The sequence below is a fragment of the Punica granatum genome, chromosome 5 (assembly GCF_007655135.1).
Source record: "Punica granatum isolate Tunisia-2019 chromosome 5, ASM765513v2, whole genome shotgun sequence".
Classification (NCBI taxonomy): domain Eukaryota; kingdom Viridiplantae; phylum Streptophyta; class Magnoliopsida; order Myrtales; family Lythraceae; genus Punica; species Punica granatum.
The window spans coordinates 28,082,138-28,100,989 of record NC_045131.1 but is presented as its reverse complement, the minus strand read 5'-3'; the positions used below and the strand labels follow the sequence as shown (position 1 = coordinate 28,100,989).

Genomic DNA, 18,852 nt, shown 5'->3' with positions numbered 1-18,852 from the left:
TTGGAGGAGGAGGACTCGGTTTATAACTGAAAAACAGATAACTTTGCAAATCTACTCAACAGCTAAGTCTAGTGGACAGGCTGTAAACACCTTACAAACCTACGAGACAGGTATATCTAGTCGTACATGCCGTATATGTGACCCGATATGAAGTCCACATGACTTCAAGATTGATTCAAATGGGGGTCTTTTTCGCAAAGTCGCATCATTAGACAACAGCACTATGGAGTTAATTGAATTACAATTTTCTTTCACGTAAAACAACTATATTATAGAATAATTTCATATAAAAAAGTTGTACCGAATAAGATAACTTTAGAGTAAGAGGGTTTGGTATATTAATTAACACTATATATCTGAGCCTCACCTAAAATTAAAATGGGTGACTCTATGAGGATTGATTGGAAAAAAAATAACTATAGTAATTGACTATATATCAGTCATCGGATTTCAATTGAAAAAAATCGTCTAAACAACAATTCATATCGTATGTTTTGATGACGCTCAGTTAATTGCATCTTAGGATAGGCCGACCCACCTATTTAATTTTTCATGGCAGTTCCAAAACAAATGTGCTTCCATATCATAAAAACGTGTTTATAAAAATATTTGAAAAAATAAGGACATATTGGATGGCGTTGAAAGCTTTTTCATTAGCGTCCCATAGATCTCTATATCTATCTATATGAAAAAGAAATCATGTAATGAAGGGGATTCTTATTTGTACAAATGGACTTGGAACACGCATGAAAAAATTATTGATACTTCTTTAGCTCTTGAGTTGTTATGCTAGATCGATTGTTTGAGACCTTTGCTCTCTGCCCTGACTCGGTGAAAAAAAAGGGATTACTTCTTTTGGGTTCATTGAGAATGATTCTGATCTAGTTCGTGATCTGTATTATTTTCAATTTGATGATTCAAGATAAATAAAAAAAAACCCAATTAATAAAACATTAAACAAGAAATTACATTAGAAGGAGATTTGTCTCGACGCGACTTGACTTGGTTAGGTTCAAATTGAGAGATTCAACTCGATGAGATGTGGCTCAGCATGAAAATAATACGAATCAGGATCGACCAATCCTCGGGTGCAACCGAGTCTCGTTGAAAATGTTCGTGCTCCAAACTATAGAAAAAATAAAAGTATGGATTAAGAATCATAATGCTACACAAATATCGACAGGTGTATGGAGTGATTTTTCAATTGAAATCCAATGCTGGGATATAGTCAACTATAATTTCTTCTATAACCATTCGGTTAAAATGATATCTTTGTAGCAGTTATCAATCGCAGAAGTGGAAAGTTAGTTAGGATTTTCATGAAATTATTTTGAATTTTAAAATTTTAATTCTACCTCTAATTCCTTGACTATGTGGAGTTTCTGATTTCGGTCATCGGGGTGATGGATTGCCGCATATGTGGCAATTGGAATCGAATTTTTGGCTAACAAATATCAACAACCAGAATCAATAATTCCATTTTCGATTTCAGGGGATTTTCATAACGAAGCAAATGGCCTCATAGTTTGGTTTGGGAGTACAGTGATGGTTTGATAAGTACTTATCTATACATACATATATATATATATATATATGAAAACATCAAGCTGAATTCTCACGCAATCACTTCCTCAAAAATAAAAAAATGGGACTTTCTCGTTTTGACACATCATAACTTATATATTATTGAAATTTTTTATCATTAATTATGCAGTAAGATATATATTATTTGCATATAACATAACAAAATATATAATATATGCATTAGCTGCTATTTAGGAAATTCTTTATATCAAATTACAGAGTTGAAAAGCAATATTAAAGAGCGTTTATGCATGCCATTTACATTATAATATAAATAGATGCGGTTTAAAAATATTATAACAAAATATATTGTAATGTATGGACGGGCGCAGTTTGTATATTATATATATATTTGAATGCATACATGTGTATAGATTATGTATATGCATATATATATAGATGAACACATGCCGTCTGTACTTGACTCTTCTTATATTTATATAACTATATATGCATATATATATATATATATGTACTGTACGAACAATTTGAATTCAACAACGTTCGTGGATATTTTAAGGAGAACAACAATTTGGCATGCAGCGTGAGCGAGCAAAGGTAACTATGATTTGTTTTTCTCCATTAAACTAAATCGAGTAAAGAAATTAATCTTACTTACAAATGCTGATACAATAACATAAAGGTTCAACTTAACTAACTGGTAAATTAACTCTTTTGCAACTGTTTTTACATCTCAAATTTGCTTTATATCATTATATTTTATATGTATTTATTTTTCTTCTAGTTGCGAATGGAAAAGCTCTGTGCTACTAAAGACAATAAAAAAGTGGAAATTGCATCTAGCCTTTACTCAATAAGTAGATATTGAGCTATTACTATTTGAATATTACTATATTTACTTCTTCTTTTTTTTCGTTGGTCAGTAATTTATACTCATGTTAAAACTATTAAAAATTTCATATTTAACATTCGTATTTCAGGAATAAAAAGATAAAGGTGACAGTATGGGAGCCCTTGACGAAACAAACTAAAGCAGATTTATTGAATGAGGGCCTGAAATTTTCAAGTTTCGTCATCACATTAACAATCGTGAAGGTTCTTCAAAGTATGTTCAATAAATTAATTTTAATAAATTATTACATCCTTCGTATTCTTTCTTTAAATTTACCTCTTCAATGAAAAATGTAGGAAAATACACTCTTTGAACATCTACAATCACCAACTGTACGCTAATTTCGGAAAAACAACTATTGGAAAGGAAATGTATTATACAGGAAACAAATAATTTTATCGAGGATTAGTTCCCCTATTATTATTTTTATTTCTTTCCATTGATTTATCTCCTTCCAATCGATGGTAATTAGTAATATTATTAAAATATTACTATGCCCTATATACATGAAAGCTCATACATAATACGTCCATAAGGCATTTTATTATATATATATATATATCACTAAATAATTAAGTAAATTCTAAGGTGATGGGTTTATATTAGAAATTTGTATTATATTGCTTCTTAGAGTATTAGTTCCTACATTATTCTTTGATTTCTTTTCCTTAATTATGTAATTTCATATAATATATTTATGACATTCCATTTGAAGATCTTCTAATATTTAATATGCTAAATATCGTTGCCTAATAATATAAAAATATCTATATAAAACTGATGAATATTTATTTAAGGGGATATATCTCCTACTTAATTACATATTTTTCGGGGTTAATTACATAAAAAAACACAACCTTTATACTTTTTCCTAAATATACCAGAACTTTAAAAAATAATACAAAAATGCATGACATTTGTATTTTTTTTCTAAATATAACATGAAATTTACAGAGTGGCATATAAATCATGACCTTTAAAAAATAGCATAGAAATGCACGACTTTCAGGTTGAGTTACGTTTCAGCATGACGTCAATTATTCCGTCAAATATAAAGATAACAACTAGCGAGAGTTAACGATACTATGTGGCACAACATAATTGAACGAATGGCATTGGCACTGTGAGCTCCATGTTAATTGTTATCATCCAATCATGTGGGATCTACTTGTATAATTATGTTCTGTCATGTGACATCGTTGGTTGTTATCGTTAAAATTTGACTAAATAATTTACATTATGCTAAATGCACAATTAAACTAAAGGTCGTGATATATAGAAAAAAGTGTAAATGTCGTACTTTTTTTAGGTAATTAAGCCTATTCTTTATTAGTTTCTCTCACATTAGAGTCATTTTCTATGAATATATATATTATTCTTATATATATTTGATTTCCTATATCATACATGATAAACTCCTAAATATTATTCTTATTCTTCTACGTCTGATTTCTTAAACTCTTTAATATTGTTCCTATGTAGCTTTGATTTCTTTGCCCTATCTATATATCTTTGATTACTTCAATAATCTTTTACACGCTATCATCATCATCATCATCATTTAAATTATTATAATTTTGATTTATATCAAATTTTTTTATATTTAACTAATTATTAAAATAGGCACTTGGACACAAGACATCGAGCAATAGAAGCAAATCCAATCATATAACCAACTGAGGAGCTCATATTTTTCAATAGAAAAATATTAACAGAGTTGGAAGAAAATAAGATGGGAGTCAGATGATCAGGTAATAAAGTAACTAATCTCATATATGACATATGACATTTATAAATTCTTAATTTAATGAAATCAATTTTTTCCAAGAGAAAAGAGTGACAACCAAAGCCACAATAATAATTGATAGTGAAGAAGAACATACAGTACAAATTCAGATATACGCATAACTAATTCAATATCCACTTAAATAATATTTCAAAAAAAATGTATTAATTCTTTATAACGTTACAAGTTACTAAATATTATTATATATACTTTTTTTGGGTGAAATATAATTGTATATTTAATCAATAAGAGCGTCGTGCAACGCACTAATAATCACCTAATTTTATTGAGTTTTAAGCAGAATCAGTGTTTGGTGAATTCTTTCAAAACCATAGTTTGACTAATTTGTACGGTTGAAAACATGATTTTTTCTAATAAGTTGATAAGTGCTTATAAAAACTATTTATACTTATTTTTTGACTTAAGTATTAATTTTAATTTCAATAATTTCAAATTGATACCTCCCAAATACCTTTGCTTATTCTAAAATCAGTAGTTATGTTTAAGCGATTATAATTCAATACTTTTGTTTCAACAACATCGCTTCCAAACCAAGCGTAAGAATCACTAGATATGGGAAGTTAAAGGATGTTTTAGTAATCTCCGTTAACTGCCAAACTACTTCATCCATCTCATCTCCGTCTCCCCTCCTTCCCTTTTTCTCTCTCCTCTCTTCCATCCGTTGGTCTTCAGCTTCTTTTTAAAATAGACGATTAAATAATTTCATAATTTTTTTATTTTCATAATTAGCAGTTTCGAGACACGACTCTCCCTTAAATAAATAGTATAGATAAGATAATCAAATATTTTTAGAAAATTCAAAACTTAATTATATTTTTTTCAAAAATATGAAACGACAATATAAATAATTATGAAGCCGCGCATTGCTTGAGTTACGTCTTGTTATCGTAATGTTGATGGAAATAGCAAAAAAAATTCTACTTTAATAAAAATATGAGGAAGGTCTTGTCAATAAAGAGGTGCCAGGACGGTTATTCTCAGCTTGAGTGTGAAGGTAGTTTTTCTCCTTTCAGGCCGAATTATTTGATAGGAGAATTTTGGACTATATTTATTTATTTACTATGCATATTTTTGGTAGTTAGTGAAGGGGAGAGAGTGAGAGTATCTACATAATTTTTTTTTGCTACAAAAGAGACCCGTGTACATAATATAATGAAATAAATTCCTAATTGCTAACAATTATAAATGGATACGAGTAGTTCCTTTGTTATCGAATTTAGAAACTCTTGATTATCATATGAGAGCGTGCAATGCACCCTCTATTTAAGTATCTGCATAATTAAATTGAATTTTAGTTTTTTTGATATTGGCTAGGACTTTCATGGGAATAAAATTGGAAACAAAAAGTTAAGAGTAATTTTTATAGGGATAAAATCGGAAACAAAATTTGAGACCAAAATTCTCTTCGGACACATGGCCTGATTGCAGTTGCGGGAGCTATGGGGGTAAGCCTGGCCCAGGTCCAGGCCCACTGTGAACTTAAATGGATCCAACACTTAAAGTAGGCCTTGAAAGTGGGCTTGGGCTGGCCCATTTGATCTTCCACGAATCGATGTAAATCATTCAGTTTTCTCCGTATAAACCTATCCTATCAACTAGCCCGATCTAAAACAAAATATATAATCGTTTATGCTTGTCTGCAAGCCCAAACAATCAATGCCACCCACGATTACAGAACTGCTGCACCGTCTTTGATCATAAGACAAGTATATTTGTTTGTTAGATATACAATCATATGATATGTTGGGAATACTTGATCATTACTGTAATTACCATTGCAAAAATTCACTGCGAGAAAATCAAGGAGTGGAAAAGGAATTTTAAGTCAAAATTTTGACTTCTCTAATAAAATCCTAACATATAATAAAATGGCACAGATAGTCTCACAATGACTATCTTTTTTAAAAATCATTTTGTTATCGGGTTAACATGTGCTTCACTGTGTTACATCCTGTTTAATTATTGCTAATATTTTATGCATAACCAAAATCACCAATGGATTTACTGATCTATATTTAGAACCCAATAAGGTGAGCCTAGAGGTTTCAATTTTGGGTGGTTTGCTTTCTTTAGGCGGGACAGTTATTAGCCGTTAATTGAAAGTCTATTTACTACATTTCAAAAAAAAAAAAATGTCTTCCACAACATGTAAACACATTTTGCTTCCTCCTAAAACATGGATTCGATGTCAGAATGCTTGTTCCTCGACTGCAATCAATGAATCTCCCTTCCCTTGTCTTGACACCAACCTTTTCGAAAACGATACTTCTAATGAAGAAATAGAGACTCGGTTTGGATTTTCTTCCTCTCTACACTACGCATACCTATACGATGTTTTCATCAGCTTTCACAAAGTTTTCTCTAGCGGGAAGGCTGTTGGCTCAATATCCAGCAATATGTTTGATACAAAAGAGTTGGTTCCACAAAAAGCCAATCCCGGTGTCCTGGTCGAGGCCCGAGTTTGGCTGGACCAAATTGAACTTTGATGGGTCGTCCCTTGGGAGGACGGGAGAATCCAGCATTGGAGGGGTTTTCCGGAACCACAATGCCGAGTTCCTGCTAGGTTACTCAGAACCGATCGGGAAAACCACAAGCACGGTGGCCGAACTCATTGCGCTCCGGAGGGGACTCGAGCTCGTGCTGGAAAACGATTGGAGCAGTGTCTGGCTTGAAGGTGACGCCAAGACATTGGTCGAGATTCTTGTCCGAAAGAGGAGAGTAAAATGTGAAGAGGTTCAAGAGCAACTGAGCCTAATAAACTTGATTATCCCGGAGTTGGAGAATTGTATCATCAGTCACGTCTTCAGGGAAGGGAACCGAGCGGCTGATAAATTAGCCCGGATGGGGCATTTATCGAAGAAGGCTAGGATATGGAGGTATGTCCCTCCCGATGAAGTCTTGCCCATTGTTCTCGAGGATGCGGAAGGAAAGATTGTTCTTCGCAGAAGAGGAGGATGATCAGAGAAAGGATTTTATTTGTGAATATTATTTTCTTCTTGCATGCATTTGCCCGTGTATGTATCTGTTGATGTATATAGTGTATATATATACATAGCCTCTCGTTAGAACTATCTAACCAACAAGCAGTTAAAGCTTAGCTAGATTTTGTCCGAGTCGAATCATACAATTGTCATTGTATGTACGTCGACATGAACTTTGATTTTTGGAAGCTCTCAAGCAGACAAGTACCAAATATAGTAATGTCAATGTAATAGGACTGTCCCCATATATAAAGCAAATACATTTATTCCCCCTAAAGGATTTTGTGTGGCATATAGACGCAGCTAGCACAATCTTGTTCGTGAATTATGCCTAGCAAGTTCGCTGTTGTTTTGCTCCGAACATCGTGATCTCGACAAACATGAGATGGCTTGTGTCCCATTATTGCGACTCAATATATATATATATATTAAGGATAAAATGGAAAATTCTTTGGAATAGCTGCGGTATGAGTTTTTCTTTTTGGGTAGAGTTAACGGGGCTGGGGCCAAGAGCTGCAGTATGATAATATTAAGTACAGCTATATTAGTCTTGTACTGAATTGAGGAGTTAATATTTATCTTGGTGCCCAAAAACAGAATTGCTGCAAAGATATTATTTTGGAAGAGTTTTTCAAGATAATAGAAGTAAAGAGAAATAAACAAATATATTTTGATCGGAAAAGTTTATCTTTTAGTGGACTGAACTGACTCGATTGGATTAGCAGAGGTTCATTAAATTTCCGAATCAAATAGTACAAGTCGAAAAATATAAATAAATAAAAATATAAACATTGGCAGAGCTGCAGAAGAGCTACCCTTTGCATGTCAGCATTTTCTTTTTTTCTTTGGTGAAATTGCATATCAGCAAATGAAAGAGAACCAGTTTTGGACAAGTTGTCAGCAGAGTATGCCGGTCCATGACAATTGCGTGCTCTATCAATTCGTCACTATAAAAGATAACACGAGATTGACGAAGGTAACTGATAATTTGTAAGAGTTCGTGTCTGGATTTGCCACATTCCAAAACGCGGGACAAAGAAAGACAATAGTTAAGCATCGATAAAGAAGTCTCATGTAGAATGACAACTGATGAATTTGATGCTTTGTCAGCAACGTATCACAAGTAATAACGATGTCTCTGGCAAATCATCGCCCGTATCAAAAAGCGAATTTTTATCAACTTTGATATATCAAACAATTTGGTTATGTCTCATGCACATCTTGCTGCACTATAATTGCTGTGGAGACAGAGTACTATCCAAAAGGCAAGAACACGGATAGGCCGAGAACCCGGGGGTGTCAAAAATAAGAAGGTGAAGCGAATTGCAAATCGAACCATTCAGCACATCAGATTCTACATTGGATACGTGGAAAAGGATCAACCCAAGCAGACTCCCCTTTGATTACGAACATTGCCTTTGGCTGACAAAAGGAACATTATTCGTCTCGGTGAACATAGTCAAACCGACGCTGGACGACAATTAGTATCAGCTGATAGGTTGATGAAGCATCCTGTGTTTTCATCGAACATAAAGTACATTTTCTGTTCAAAGCTACTGCAGACAGAAATCTTACAAAGCCAAGCCTGCAGTGCACATCAAGAATTTGTTGCCGAACCCCAAAAATCTCAATCCCCAATTTGGAAGTTGGGATCGGATCGCCAGAACTGAGATTTCTTGGACCGATTTGGGCTCCTTGTTTCCTTGAAATTACGGGGGATGCCACTCTCACTCAACTCGCTTTCCATCTTTCGTCTCTAATAAATATCATCACAGTCTAAAAACCCTCTTTTTTTCTTCAAGCTTTGCCCAAAAACCACAGCTTCTGCTCACTTTTCCCGGCTGATTTCGGCCGAAAGATACGATTTTCCCGGCGAAATCCTGATCTTTCCGACGGGCAATGGCGGGGAAGGAGGCCCTGCCGGAGCACCTGCGGTGCAACCGAACCGACGGCCGGAGCTGGCGGTGCGGCCGCCCTGTCAAGGAAGGCAAGAAGCTCTGCGAAATCCACTACCTGCAGGGGCTCCACCGGCAGCACAGGGAGAAGGTCCCCGAATCCCTCAAAATCCAGAGGCAGTACACCAAGAAATTGATGAAGAAGAGCAAAGACGGGCTGCAGATTAGGGCTCAGAAGATCGACAAGTCAGTGAAGCGGTCGGTGAAATTGAAGAGGCGGAACCTGGCGAGGGAGCTGGTGAGGATGGTGGTGACGAGGGAGGTGGAGAAGAGGAAGGAGACGGAGGAGGGCGGTGACGGGGACATGATGAGGCGATTGCCCAATGGCATTATGGTAATCTCCCAGTCTCCTGCCCGGCCCAGTAGGAATTCTTGCAATGCTGGGACCTTTTTGGATGTTAAGGTCGGGGCCAATCCGGGAATTGCTCCGAGGCGGAGGTTCCGGTCCAAGAACATTGAGCCCGTGCCCATTGGGTCAGTTCAGGTAGATAATGAGTTGAATTCTTGGTTGTATGCTTTGTTTTAGTTTGTAAGATTGGGACTTGAATTTCTTTTTATTTACTTGTTTTGGAAGGTATTGCCTTACAAGAGGAATGGGGAGAGTGTGAAGAGGGGTGGTGGGAGGAAGAAGTGCCATTGGTGCAAGAGCAGTGACTCAAGTAATCTGATCAAGTGTTCAAATTGTCGAAAAGAGTTCTATTGCATGGAGTGCATTAAAGAGAGGTTTGTGCTCATGGGCTTTTTTAGAACATCAAAGAGATGTTTCTTTTATTTATAGCTTTGGTGCCGAATTCGGGTAAAAACATCCTTAGTGAATAATGATTTTGATTGTCTGCTTACTAGAATGCAATTGGTGTATTTTAGCCATTTTATGCTGTGTCTGTTGGGATGCAGATTATTCCAGTTAGGATGTACTGCCCAAAATGTGGATACGAAATCCTGGATACTATATGAATCCACTCATCTTACATGTCTGTAATTATTAAGAACACTGTCACATATGACATTGCGCTCTACTCTGTCTTTCAGCAAAGTTGTCTTGAGTCGGTTTGAGAAAGCAAAGATGTATCTAACACTAAAAGTTCGAATGAACTCAGGTATTTTGATACTCAGGAAGAAGTTAAGATGCAATGCCCAGTTTGTCGAAGAACTTGTAGCTGCAAGGCATGTGTTGACGGCCAATCTCAAGCCACTAGCTGTCAGGTTCGAATTACCATTTATCCGTTAGGTTTTAAACTAGACGAGTCCTGTGCGACATTTGATGGTGATGCTTTAAATCAGGAGTTTTATCTTTGTTCAGGAACTTTCCGGTGATGAAAGTAGAGCAGATAGAATTCTAAGCTTTCATTACTTGATCTGTGCACTTCTTCCCATTCTGAAGCAAATCAATGAGGAGCAGAGCATTGAACTCGAACTGGAGGCAGCAATAAAAGGTCCTAGCATGAAACCTTTTAGTTTTCCTCAATCACATTTTTATTTTATATATTCAGCTCATTGATTTGCATTCACAGGATTGGAGATCTCCGAACTGCAAGTCAACCACCATGAATTTAGCTCTGAGCCACCTACATGGTACAGTATAGCATATTCTCTCCAACCTTGGCATGTAATTTTTTATTAGTTTATTAGGATTTTCTCTCTTTTGTCCTATGACTCGATTTTGCTTCTTGAGCAGCAATAATTGCAAATCCTCAATCGTGGATCTCCATAGAAGGTGCTCCAACTGTTCTTACATCCTCTGCTTAAGCTGTTGGTGGGATTTCTGTCAAAAGGTCTTTCCCGAAGGAATGAAAGTGCTTCGAAATGCATGTGCTAATAAGAGAAAATCCTCTGTGCTTGAATACAAGGAACTTAACGGTATGAAATTAATACGTAAACATGACCAAGAAAATGGCTGCAAGGTCCTCACTTCTTGCCTGTCATTAGCTTACTCAAAAGCTTGCAATAGTGTTGGTGGGATTTCTTGTCCAGTGAGTGAATTTGGTGGCTGTGGAAATGGTGTTTTCGATTTGAGATCTTCTTTCCCAGTGAATTGGATCAAAGAGCTTGAGAGCAAGGCCGAAGAGATAGTCTGCAGTTATGATTTCCCAGAAGCCTTCAATAGTGACTCTTGTTGCTCAATATGTGATGGAGCGAATTATAGAGCCAGCTTAGAGCATTTGCAACAGGCAGCCATGAGGAAATATTCAAATGATAATTTACTTTATTACCCCTCTTCTTTGGAAGTTTGTGCCGATAAAAGGGAGCATTTTCAGAAGCATTGGGGCAGAGGCCATCCGGTAGTTGTTCATGATGTTCTTCAAAAGGCGTCTGATTTGAGTTGGGATCCTGTGGTCATGTTCTACACTTACCTTGAGGGTAGCATCGCCAAGCATGAGGGCAACCAGGGAACACCTCCTTGCCTTGAGTGCTGTGAGGTAAGTACGCAACTCTAATTGGTTTCAGAAAACATGGGAAACTTTTTCCATTTTCCTCTTTACATTCTGTTAAGACATAAGTGAAAAACGGGTTGCTTTGCACTTTACAATTTGTTGGATTGTATGCTATCTGAGAATTTTCTATATTTCTGGATCCTTTAAGAAGGGTAGAAATAAGGAAAACTGGGATAGTGTTCCTGAACCAAACACAGAGACCAGGAAATGGAGCAACTAGGAATGACTTTTTTTAAAAAAAAATATTTTGTGGCTAAAAGTATCCTAAATTGCACTATCTTGAGACTTTTTCTTCTCAGTGGTGGCGCAATATTGCAGAACCAAGGAAATACTTATAAATAGTTTGAACTTGTTACGATGTGTCCTGTGGCTGATCAAAGCTGAAAAAGGACATTTGTTATATGCCATGGCAGGTAGAAATCAGCATAAAACAGTTTTTCTGGGGTCCTCTTAGAGGTCGGGCTCACCAGAACACAGGACAAGAGATGCTGAAACTGAAGGCTTGGTTTGCATCCCGATATTTCCGTGAACAATTTCCTCGTCATTATTCCGAGATTATTCATCAGTTGCCTCTTCAAGAGTACGTGAATCCCGAATCTGGCATTTTAAATCTTGCTTCAAAATCACAACTTGAGACTCTGTCACCCGAGCTAGGTCCCTACGTCTATATCTCGTACAACAGCTCTGAGGAACATATGCGGGCACATTGTGTGTTGAAGTTAGGTTACGATCTATATGACACGGTTCGTTTCTTTCTCTCTTTCAGTTAGTTCACTTCTTCTCTAATTCAAGTATTACAGATCATATGAGTCTGGTTCTTCACTCTTGCCTGTGGCTGGTAAATTTGTGTCAGATGATTCAAGCTAAATCAGAAAATTTAGAATTTTTTAATTAAAATCTGTCTGCCTCTTCTTATGAAACATATCGAAAGAAAGTGTGTTGTCTTTGCTATTCATTCCTTTTGTTTGTTTCAAACCTAGGTTAATATTTTGGCGCATACTACAGATGATCTGATTTCCTCAGAGAATCTCAATAAAATAAGAAAGCTGATGAGAAAGCATCAGGCTCAGAATGAAAGGGATCCAACAAGTACTCCTGATGATCAATTCTCACGGAATAAAGGGGAGCGAGAACCATCCCCGTGTGCTGAAGATTCTAGTGGACTCACAGAGATGAGTATAGAAGAATTGCTTTTACAACACAAGATTTCTCGAGTATCTTGGGTTTCCTCGGATGAATTGCCATCTCCAAGCTATCAGAATGGATCTCTTTCACAAGATCGGTCGCCTGTATCCTATACCATTTCTGAGTCTGGGACCTTGAAGGCCATCCAGAATTCTGAAGAATCTCCAGACAGAAACTTCTGCACAGATGGAAATGGATATCTCAAAAAGGATTCAAGTAAATATTGTGGGGCCCAGTGGGACATTTTCCGCAGAGAAGATGTCCCAAAGCTTATGGAGTACTTCCGGAGGCACTCCAGTGAGTTTGTCCTCCCATTTGGGTCGGAAAAGAATGTGAGTTGATCTTCTTGTCTGATTTTTACAACTGCTTTTGTGGGTCCCAAGAAGAGACACAAAAATAAACAGTTTTGATTGATTTAGACTGAAAGGTCCTAAGACCTATTTCATTTTCGAGTTTAAATCCGAAATGCCATCGTAAACCTGCAGGCGGTCCATCCGATTCTTGATCAGTGTTTCTTTCTGGACGAGGCCCACAAAACTAGGCTCAAGGAGGAATTCAGTAAGAGAGCACCTCGACTTTTTCGTTTTCCCGAACATATTATATTAGTCTGCTCAAATTGAATGAATGCTTTCCTTTGCTTCTTATCGAATTTGTTCCTCCTACACGTGATATAAGTCTGCCAAATTAACTGAATGCTTTGCTTTGTTTCCAGAAATCGAACCTTGGACGGTTTTGCAGCATGTTGGTGAGGCTGTTATGGTTCCTCTAGGATGCCCATATCAGATTAGAAATCTGAAGGTAAGAAGGGAAAGTAGACGCTTTTCTTAATGAACTAAACACGTGAAGTGCAATTTGTGTATTCCTGATGATGCTTATGTGTTCGTGTAATATATCATGCTTCCAGTCTTGTGTGAGTGTGGTGCTGCACTTTATCTCCCCTGAAAGTGTGAAAGAGTGTATACATGTAATGGATGGAGTTCATTGCCTTCCTGATGATCACGGTGCCAAATTAAACAAGCTAGAGGTAAGGAAATTCTCTTGCTGTTGCAAATGATGACTGTCAAGTGCCTAAGTTAGCAATGAAGCTGATGAATTGCTAGTCTTATCTCCGTTGGAAATTCAGGTGAAGAGGATGGCCTTGAATAGTTTGAGGGGAGCGCTCAAGCATGTTCGAGAGCTTACCTGTGGAAAGCAAGCGGCCAACTGAGAAGAACAAAGCATTCCTTGTATGTTATCGCTCTTTCACCTGCTTGTGAATTTGTTTGCAAATATTTTGCTGAATGATGGATACCATGAGAAGCTTGGCTCTTGGTTATCATTTGAGTATTCCTTCCTTCCTCCCTCAAAAGATAGGCCTCTTGAGAAGTGGTTTTCCCGTTTCTTGTACAGAATGCTCACTTTTATTCACGCATAATATTTCAGAGGCACTTGCACTAGCGGCTTCATATATATATACATATATATAAATGTCCGCTGTACTCAACTGTATTTCTTGTATTCAGGGCCTTAAAACTGTGGAGCTGCAATCAGTGTCTCCAGAGACCAAAATCAGGAGCCTCGAACCGAACACTAATATCTTCTGACGCATTCTTTCGGGAGCATGCAGTAGGATGGCTAAAAAAGTTTACTCACTTGGCATGATGTGAATTCGGAAATCATGGAGAAGTTACTGTACGTGACTCTAGCGATGCTCTTCTGCTTACTGCTTGAGTTAACCGTTCATAGGATCAGAAGTGTAAATCTCAGTACATTTAGTCCTTTAGGTTGATTGGTGTCACAGGACTTTGCAAAACAATAACTGAGCTGCTTACATCGGTTAGCTGTAAATACCATGAGATCTTCAACCAGCGATTGTCTCATAAAAATTTTCTTAATGCAATTCTTTCATATTTCTCTTCCTTGATCTTCGAGCCATCTACCTCGGAATTATTCCCGACGATGGTATTCATGTAACTAGTTGTCTCCTGCGACGCCGTGCCTGATGCCTTTAACATGAACGCAAATTTAAATGGAGGAAGACTATCAAGTACATATCATCCACATTCAATCTACATTTATCATCCTCATTCTCCGAGGGTGCATGAATTCTTGACTGTGATTGTCATATCATCCACATTCTGCAATATGCATATATCACCGTGTTTTATTATCTATATAATTTGGTCAGTTGAATATTTTCTCGATCACACATTGAAGATTTCTGGCTTATCGACATTCGAGTTAAGTACGTTTGTGATGTGTAAAAGTCTCCAGTTTCATGGATTGATTGGGGGGCCTGGATTAAGTTAGACATAAGTCGTTTTCCTAGTGATATAGTCTTATGGCTCCGCATTGTGAAAATGATTTTTTTTACTGATCTTTGGAAATTAATAAAAGCTTTTTTTTTCCGGGTGATATTATAGTTGAAATTTGAGAATTTAATCTTTCTTCAAACATCAACATATGTTGTAAAAATCCTTTCAATTTGTTTTGAAATCCCGTATTTCAGATAAAACCCTTTACTGATAATGTAGCTAGTCTACTGTTTACTAACTATACTACACCTCATTGTAAATGAAATGCTACTATCGAGTGGGGAATGATTCACGAGGCCAGGACCCATAGCTATTGGATTAATGGTTAACAGCTTCCAATAATTAACGAAGATCTACTTTAACTAAAATCATGATTTTAGAGCATTTCATGAGACACGTGACAGAACGAAACTGACAAAAAGCAAATCAGATTTTGGACCGCCCGGTCGAAAGTTTATGTAAGTTGTGATCATCTTGGAATGTCCAAAGTCGATATAATGTTCGATCAAATTTTGGCTAAGAGATGTGTCATGATGAAAAATATCGTACATTATCGTTACCCAATATTATTGTCGGGACAATATTATGATATTATTATTTGGTATTAATAGTGCAACACTGGTTTATATTTATTTATATTTGATATTTTGTGTTGATATTAGCAAAAGATTATATATATATATAGAGAAAACATAAATATATTATTTATGCACAGAGAAGTATTTATCAAGTTTATAGAAGATGACAAATTCAATTTTTTTATTATTTGAGAATTCAATAGTTAATATAAAATTTTAGTGTCATAAATACTTTGTCAATCTTTGTACTAGTTATCTGATAATTACTATGCGCATACCAATAATAAAATATCTTAACAAAGCATTTTATCAATCTAGAGAATATATAAATGAATATTAAATGAACTGGAACTTAAACGGTAACATTTAAGAATAGAATAATTCAAATTAATAGATTTCATGTCATATAAAAAAGTTGCTTTTAAATTAGTCTGACTCTTAAATTTGATTTAATAGTTTTTCGTAATAAAGTCATTGTCAAGTCAAGTTGGCTCTTTTTGCTCAATCCGTGGCTATCATTCTTTCATTTTTCAATTAAACTTTCGAATATTTCCAAAAATGTAGTAGGGACGATCTAATCGACGGCGTCTTAATGCACGGATGGCTCACTGAATTGAAAATTCTTCAATTTTGAAGTTCTTCCACTAATCCTTCTCTGTTTCCCTTCAATTTTCTACTCCAAATCGCACTAATATATTGTAATTCCTTAACTATTCATGCAACTTTGAGTCCGTAAAATTTTACTGGGCTTACAAATAATTGAGCCTATCTCTAATAAAAAGATCTCAAGCTGATAAGTTGTAATATCCAATCTCATATAAATCTAAGCATTCCTTTTTTGATTTTTCAATGTGGGATTAACTCATTATTATTGACTTTCACGTGTGCCTTTACATGACAATATGTGACTTTGATACATGGCCTGGACGTGCTATGTGGACTCGAATACCTGTAATCCACCCTCTAAAAATGATTACGACCCTGCTTGGATTCCCAAACACTTGGCCCAATTTGGATTCTGAGTTCAATGGTTTTAACTTTAACTTTAACTTTAACTCAACACACTACACAATAAAAATACACATTTCCCAATTCAAAAATTTTAACTTTAACTTTAACTTAACACACTACACAACAAAAACACACGTTTCCCAAGTCAAATTTATAATCACATTTCATTTGTCCTTTTCCACAATCAAAATCAAAATCAAAATCAAAGTAACTTTAACTCTGAATCCAAATGGCCCCTTAATTTTAACTTTAACTCAACACACTATACAACAAAAACACACATTTTTCAAGTCAAAAATTTTAACTTTAACTTTAACTCAACACACTACACAACAAAAACACACGTTTCCCAAGTCAAATTTATAATCACATCTCATTTGTCATTTTCCACAATCAAAATCAAAATCAAAATTAAAGCTACTTTAACTCTGAATCCAAACATATCCTACGAGTCTGGCTCGTTTTGGTGCTCGAGGCCTATATCTATGAGGCGGGATTTCTAGTTCCACCCTGGGGTGAGAGGAGGCAGGGGTAGCCCAAGAGATTTTGTGGTCCAAGGCAAAATTTTAATAAGAGGCCTTTTATTTATATGATAAAATTACCATAAATATTTATATGAAAAAAATCAATTTTCTAATTTCTAGAGATGCAAAATTATTAACGAAACTTTTATAATCAATATCTTCTATTTTTTTTTCAATTTATATCTATTAAGTATAAATTAGAAAATATTTTTTAAAATAAATTGAGATAATAAAAATTGAGATAATATAAGGATAGAAACAATAAAACATGGGTGTAGAAGTTAGTTCACTTCGCTTGATTAGAAGATATAGCACACTTCTATTTCATTGTAGTAGGTTCACGGACTTTTCTTGTAACTAAAAAAAAAAAAAAAGGCACAAGTTGGTTGGCTTAAAATACTTCAAGGTATTTGTTACTGTTGCAATGCCTCTGCACAAAAAGTAAAATAGTTTTTTCTTTGTTGACGTGATAAGACTAATTAAGAAAAGAGTGAAAAATATATAAAAAGAAGATTGGTTTATATATACATATAAAAGAATAACTGTTGGGTTGGGGTGGGGTTGCGAGAATCAGGGCAATTGGAAGTCTTAAGTTTTAATTGATGATGATTGATAGAAACTAGAAAGTGAATGTCGTGTCTTAATTTGGTCAGAGACATAGATGGGGTTGCAAGAATCAAAATAGTTGAGAGGTATTAGGAAATTAAGCAGGCATAGTAGAAAAAGTGATGAATAAATTGAGCATTGAGAGAAAAATAAAGATGGGACAATTAATTGGGTAATTGTTGACTATTAATGTAAATAAGATAGATTGAAACTTAATAGAAACTAGTCATTTGGCCTGTGTATTGCGCAGGTACTTGTATTTTAGGAAGACGCGTCAGTAGGTTGCAAATTTATTGAACAAAAAATTTTTGGAAATTCAAAATTCATTAACAATTTTACCAAGAGTACCGAGAAATGAAGATATTAGGGTAGATATTAAAAAAGTCAACACGGGGAACGTAAAGGGACCATAAACCCTTACCTTCTTATTTATTGAGAATGCTTACATGGAAAATCCTCAAGAAATGAATCGGATGCTCTTGTGAGAGTACTTTAAATTATTATATATATAGATTATGGACCTTAATTACGATGCACAAATATAGTAATTCTATACATAAAATACCATTTTCTACTCTAATATGCCTAAAATTTTGTGGCCTATAGGGAGGGCCATCTTGGCCTAGTGTAACGGCTGGCTTTGGGAGGAGGGGATAATTGATAATAAGACTTATTTCTCTTCAAAATCAAACCGATTGATGATCACAAGTTTCATATTTGTGTCATAATAACTTAAAGTGCATTTTGGGTGCATCGAAATTGGGCTTGACATGGTGTCATGCGGCCTAACAGTCACTTTCAAGTGATTAGATCCGTTTCCAACTCAAAAGTTTGAATTAATAAATTGTGACATATAATCTTATATAAATCCAAGGGTTCCCTTTTCAATTATTTAGTGTGAGATAAACTATTTATTATTAACTCTTAGTCGAGTCGATTTCAAGCTATATATATTTGTAACTCTATAAACTTCATATTTTAATTAATTTTCTACCAAGAGGAAGTATTTGAGTTCAATTAACACAAAGAAGGAATAAAAATT

General features: G+C 35.3%; 1 protein-coding gene across 1 annotated transcript; it reads left to right on the top strand.

Moving 5' to 3' along the window:
• The first annotated feature begins 8,728 nt into the window (after positions 1–8,728).
• Positions 8,729–14,697, top strand: LOC116208595 (lysine-specific demethylase JMJ25-like). Its single transcript, XM_031542123.1, has 13 exons — positions 8,729–9,664; positions 9,755–9,903; positions 10,278–10,383; positions 10,481–10,613; positions 10,692–10,752; positions 10,856–11,597; positions 12,026–12,355; positions 12,593–13,129; positions 13,283–13,355; positions 13,510–13,595; positions 13,702–13,821; positions 13,921–14,023; positions 14,300–14,697. The coding sequence occupies exons 1-12, from the start codon at positions 9,125–9,127 to the stop codon at positions 14,002–14,004; spliced, it is 2,961 nt and encodes a 986-aa protein (XP_031397983.1). The 5' UTR covers positions 8,729–9,124; the 3' UTR covers positions 14,005–14,023; positions 14,300–14,697.
• Positions 14,698–18,852: the final 4,155 nt, after the last annotated feature.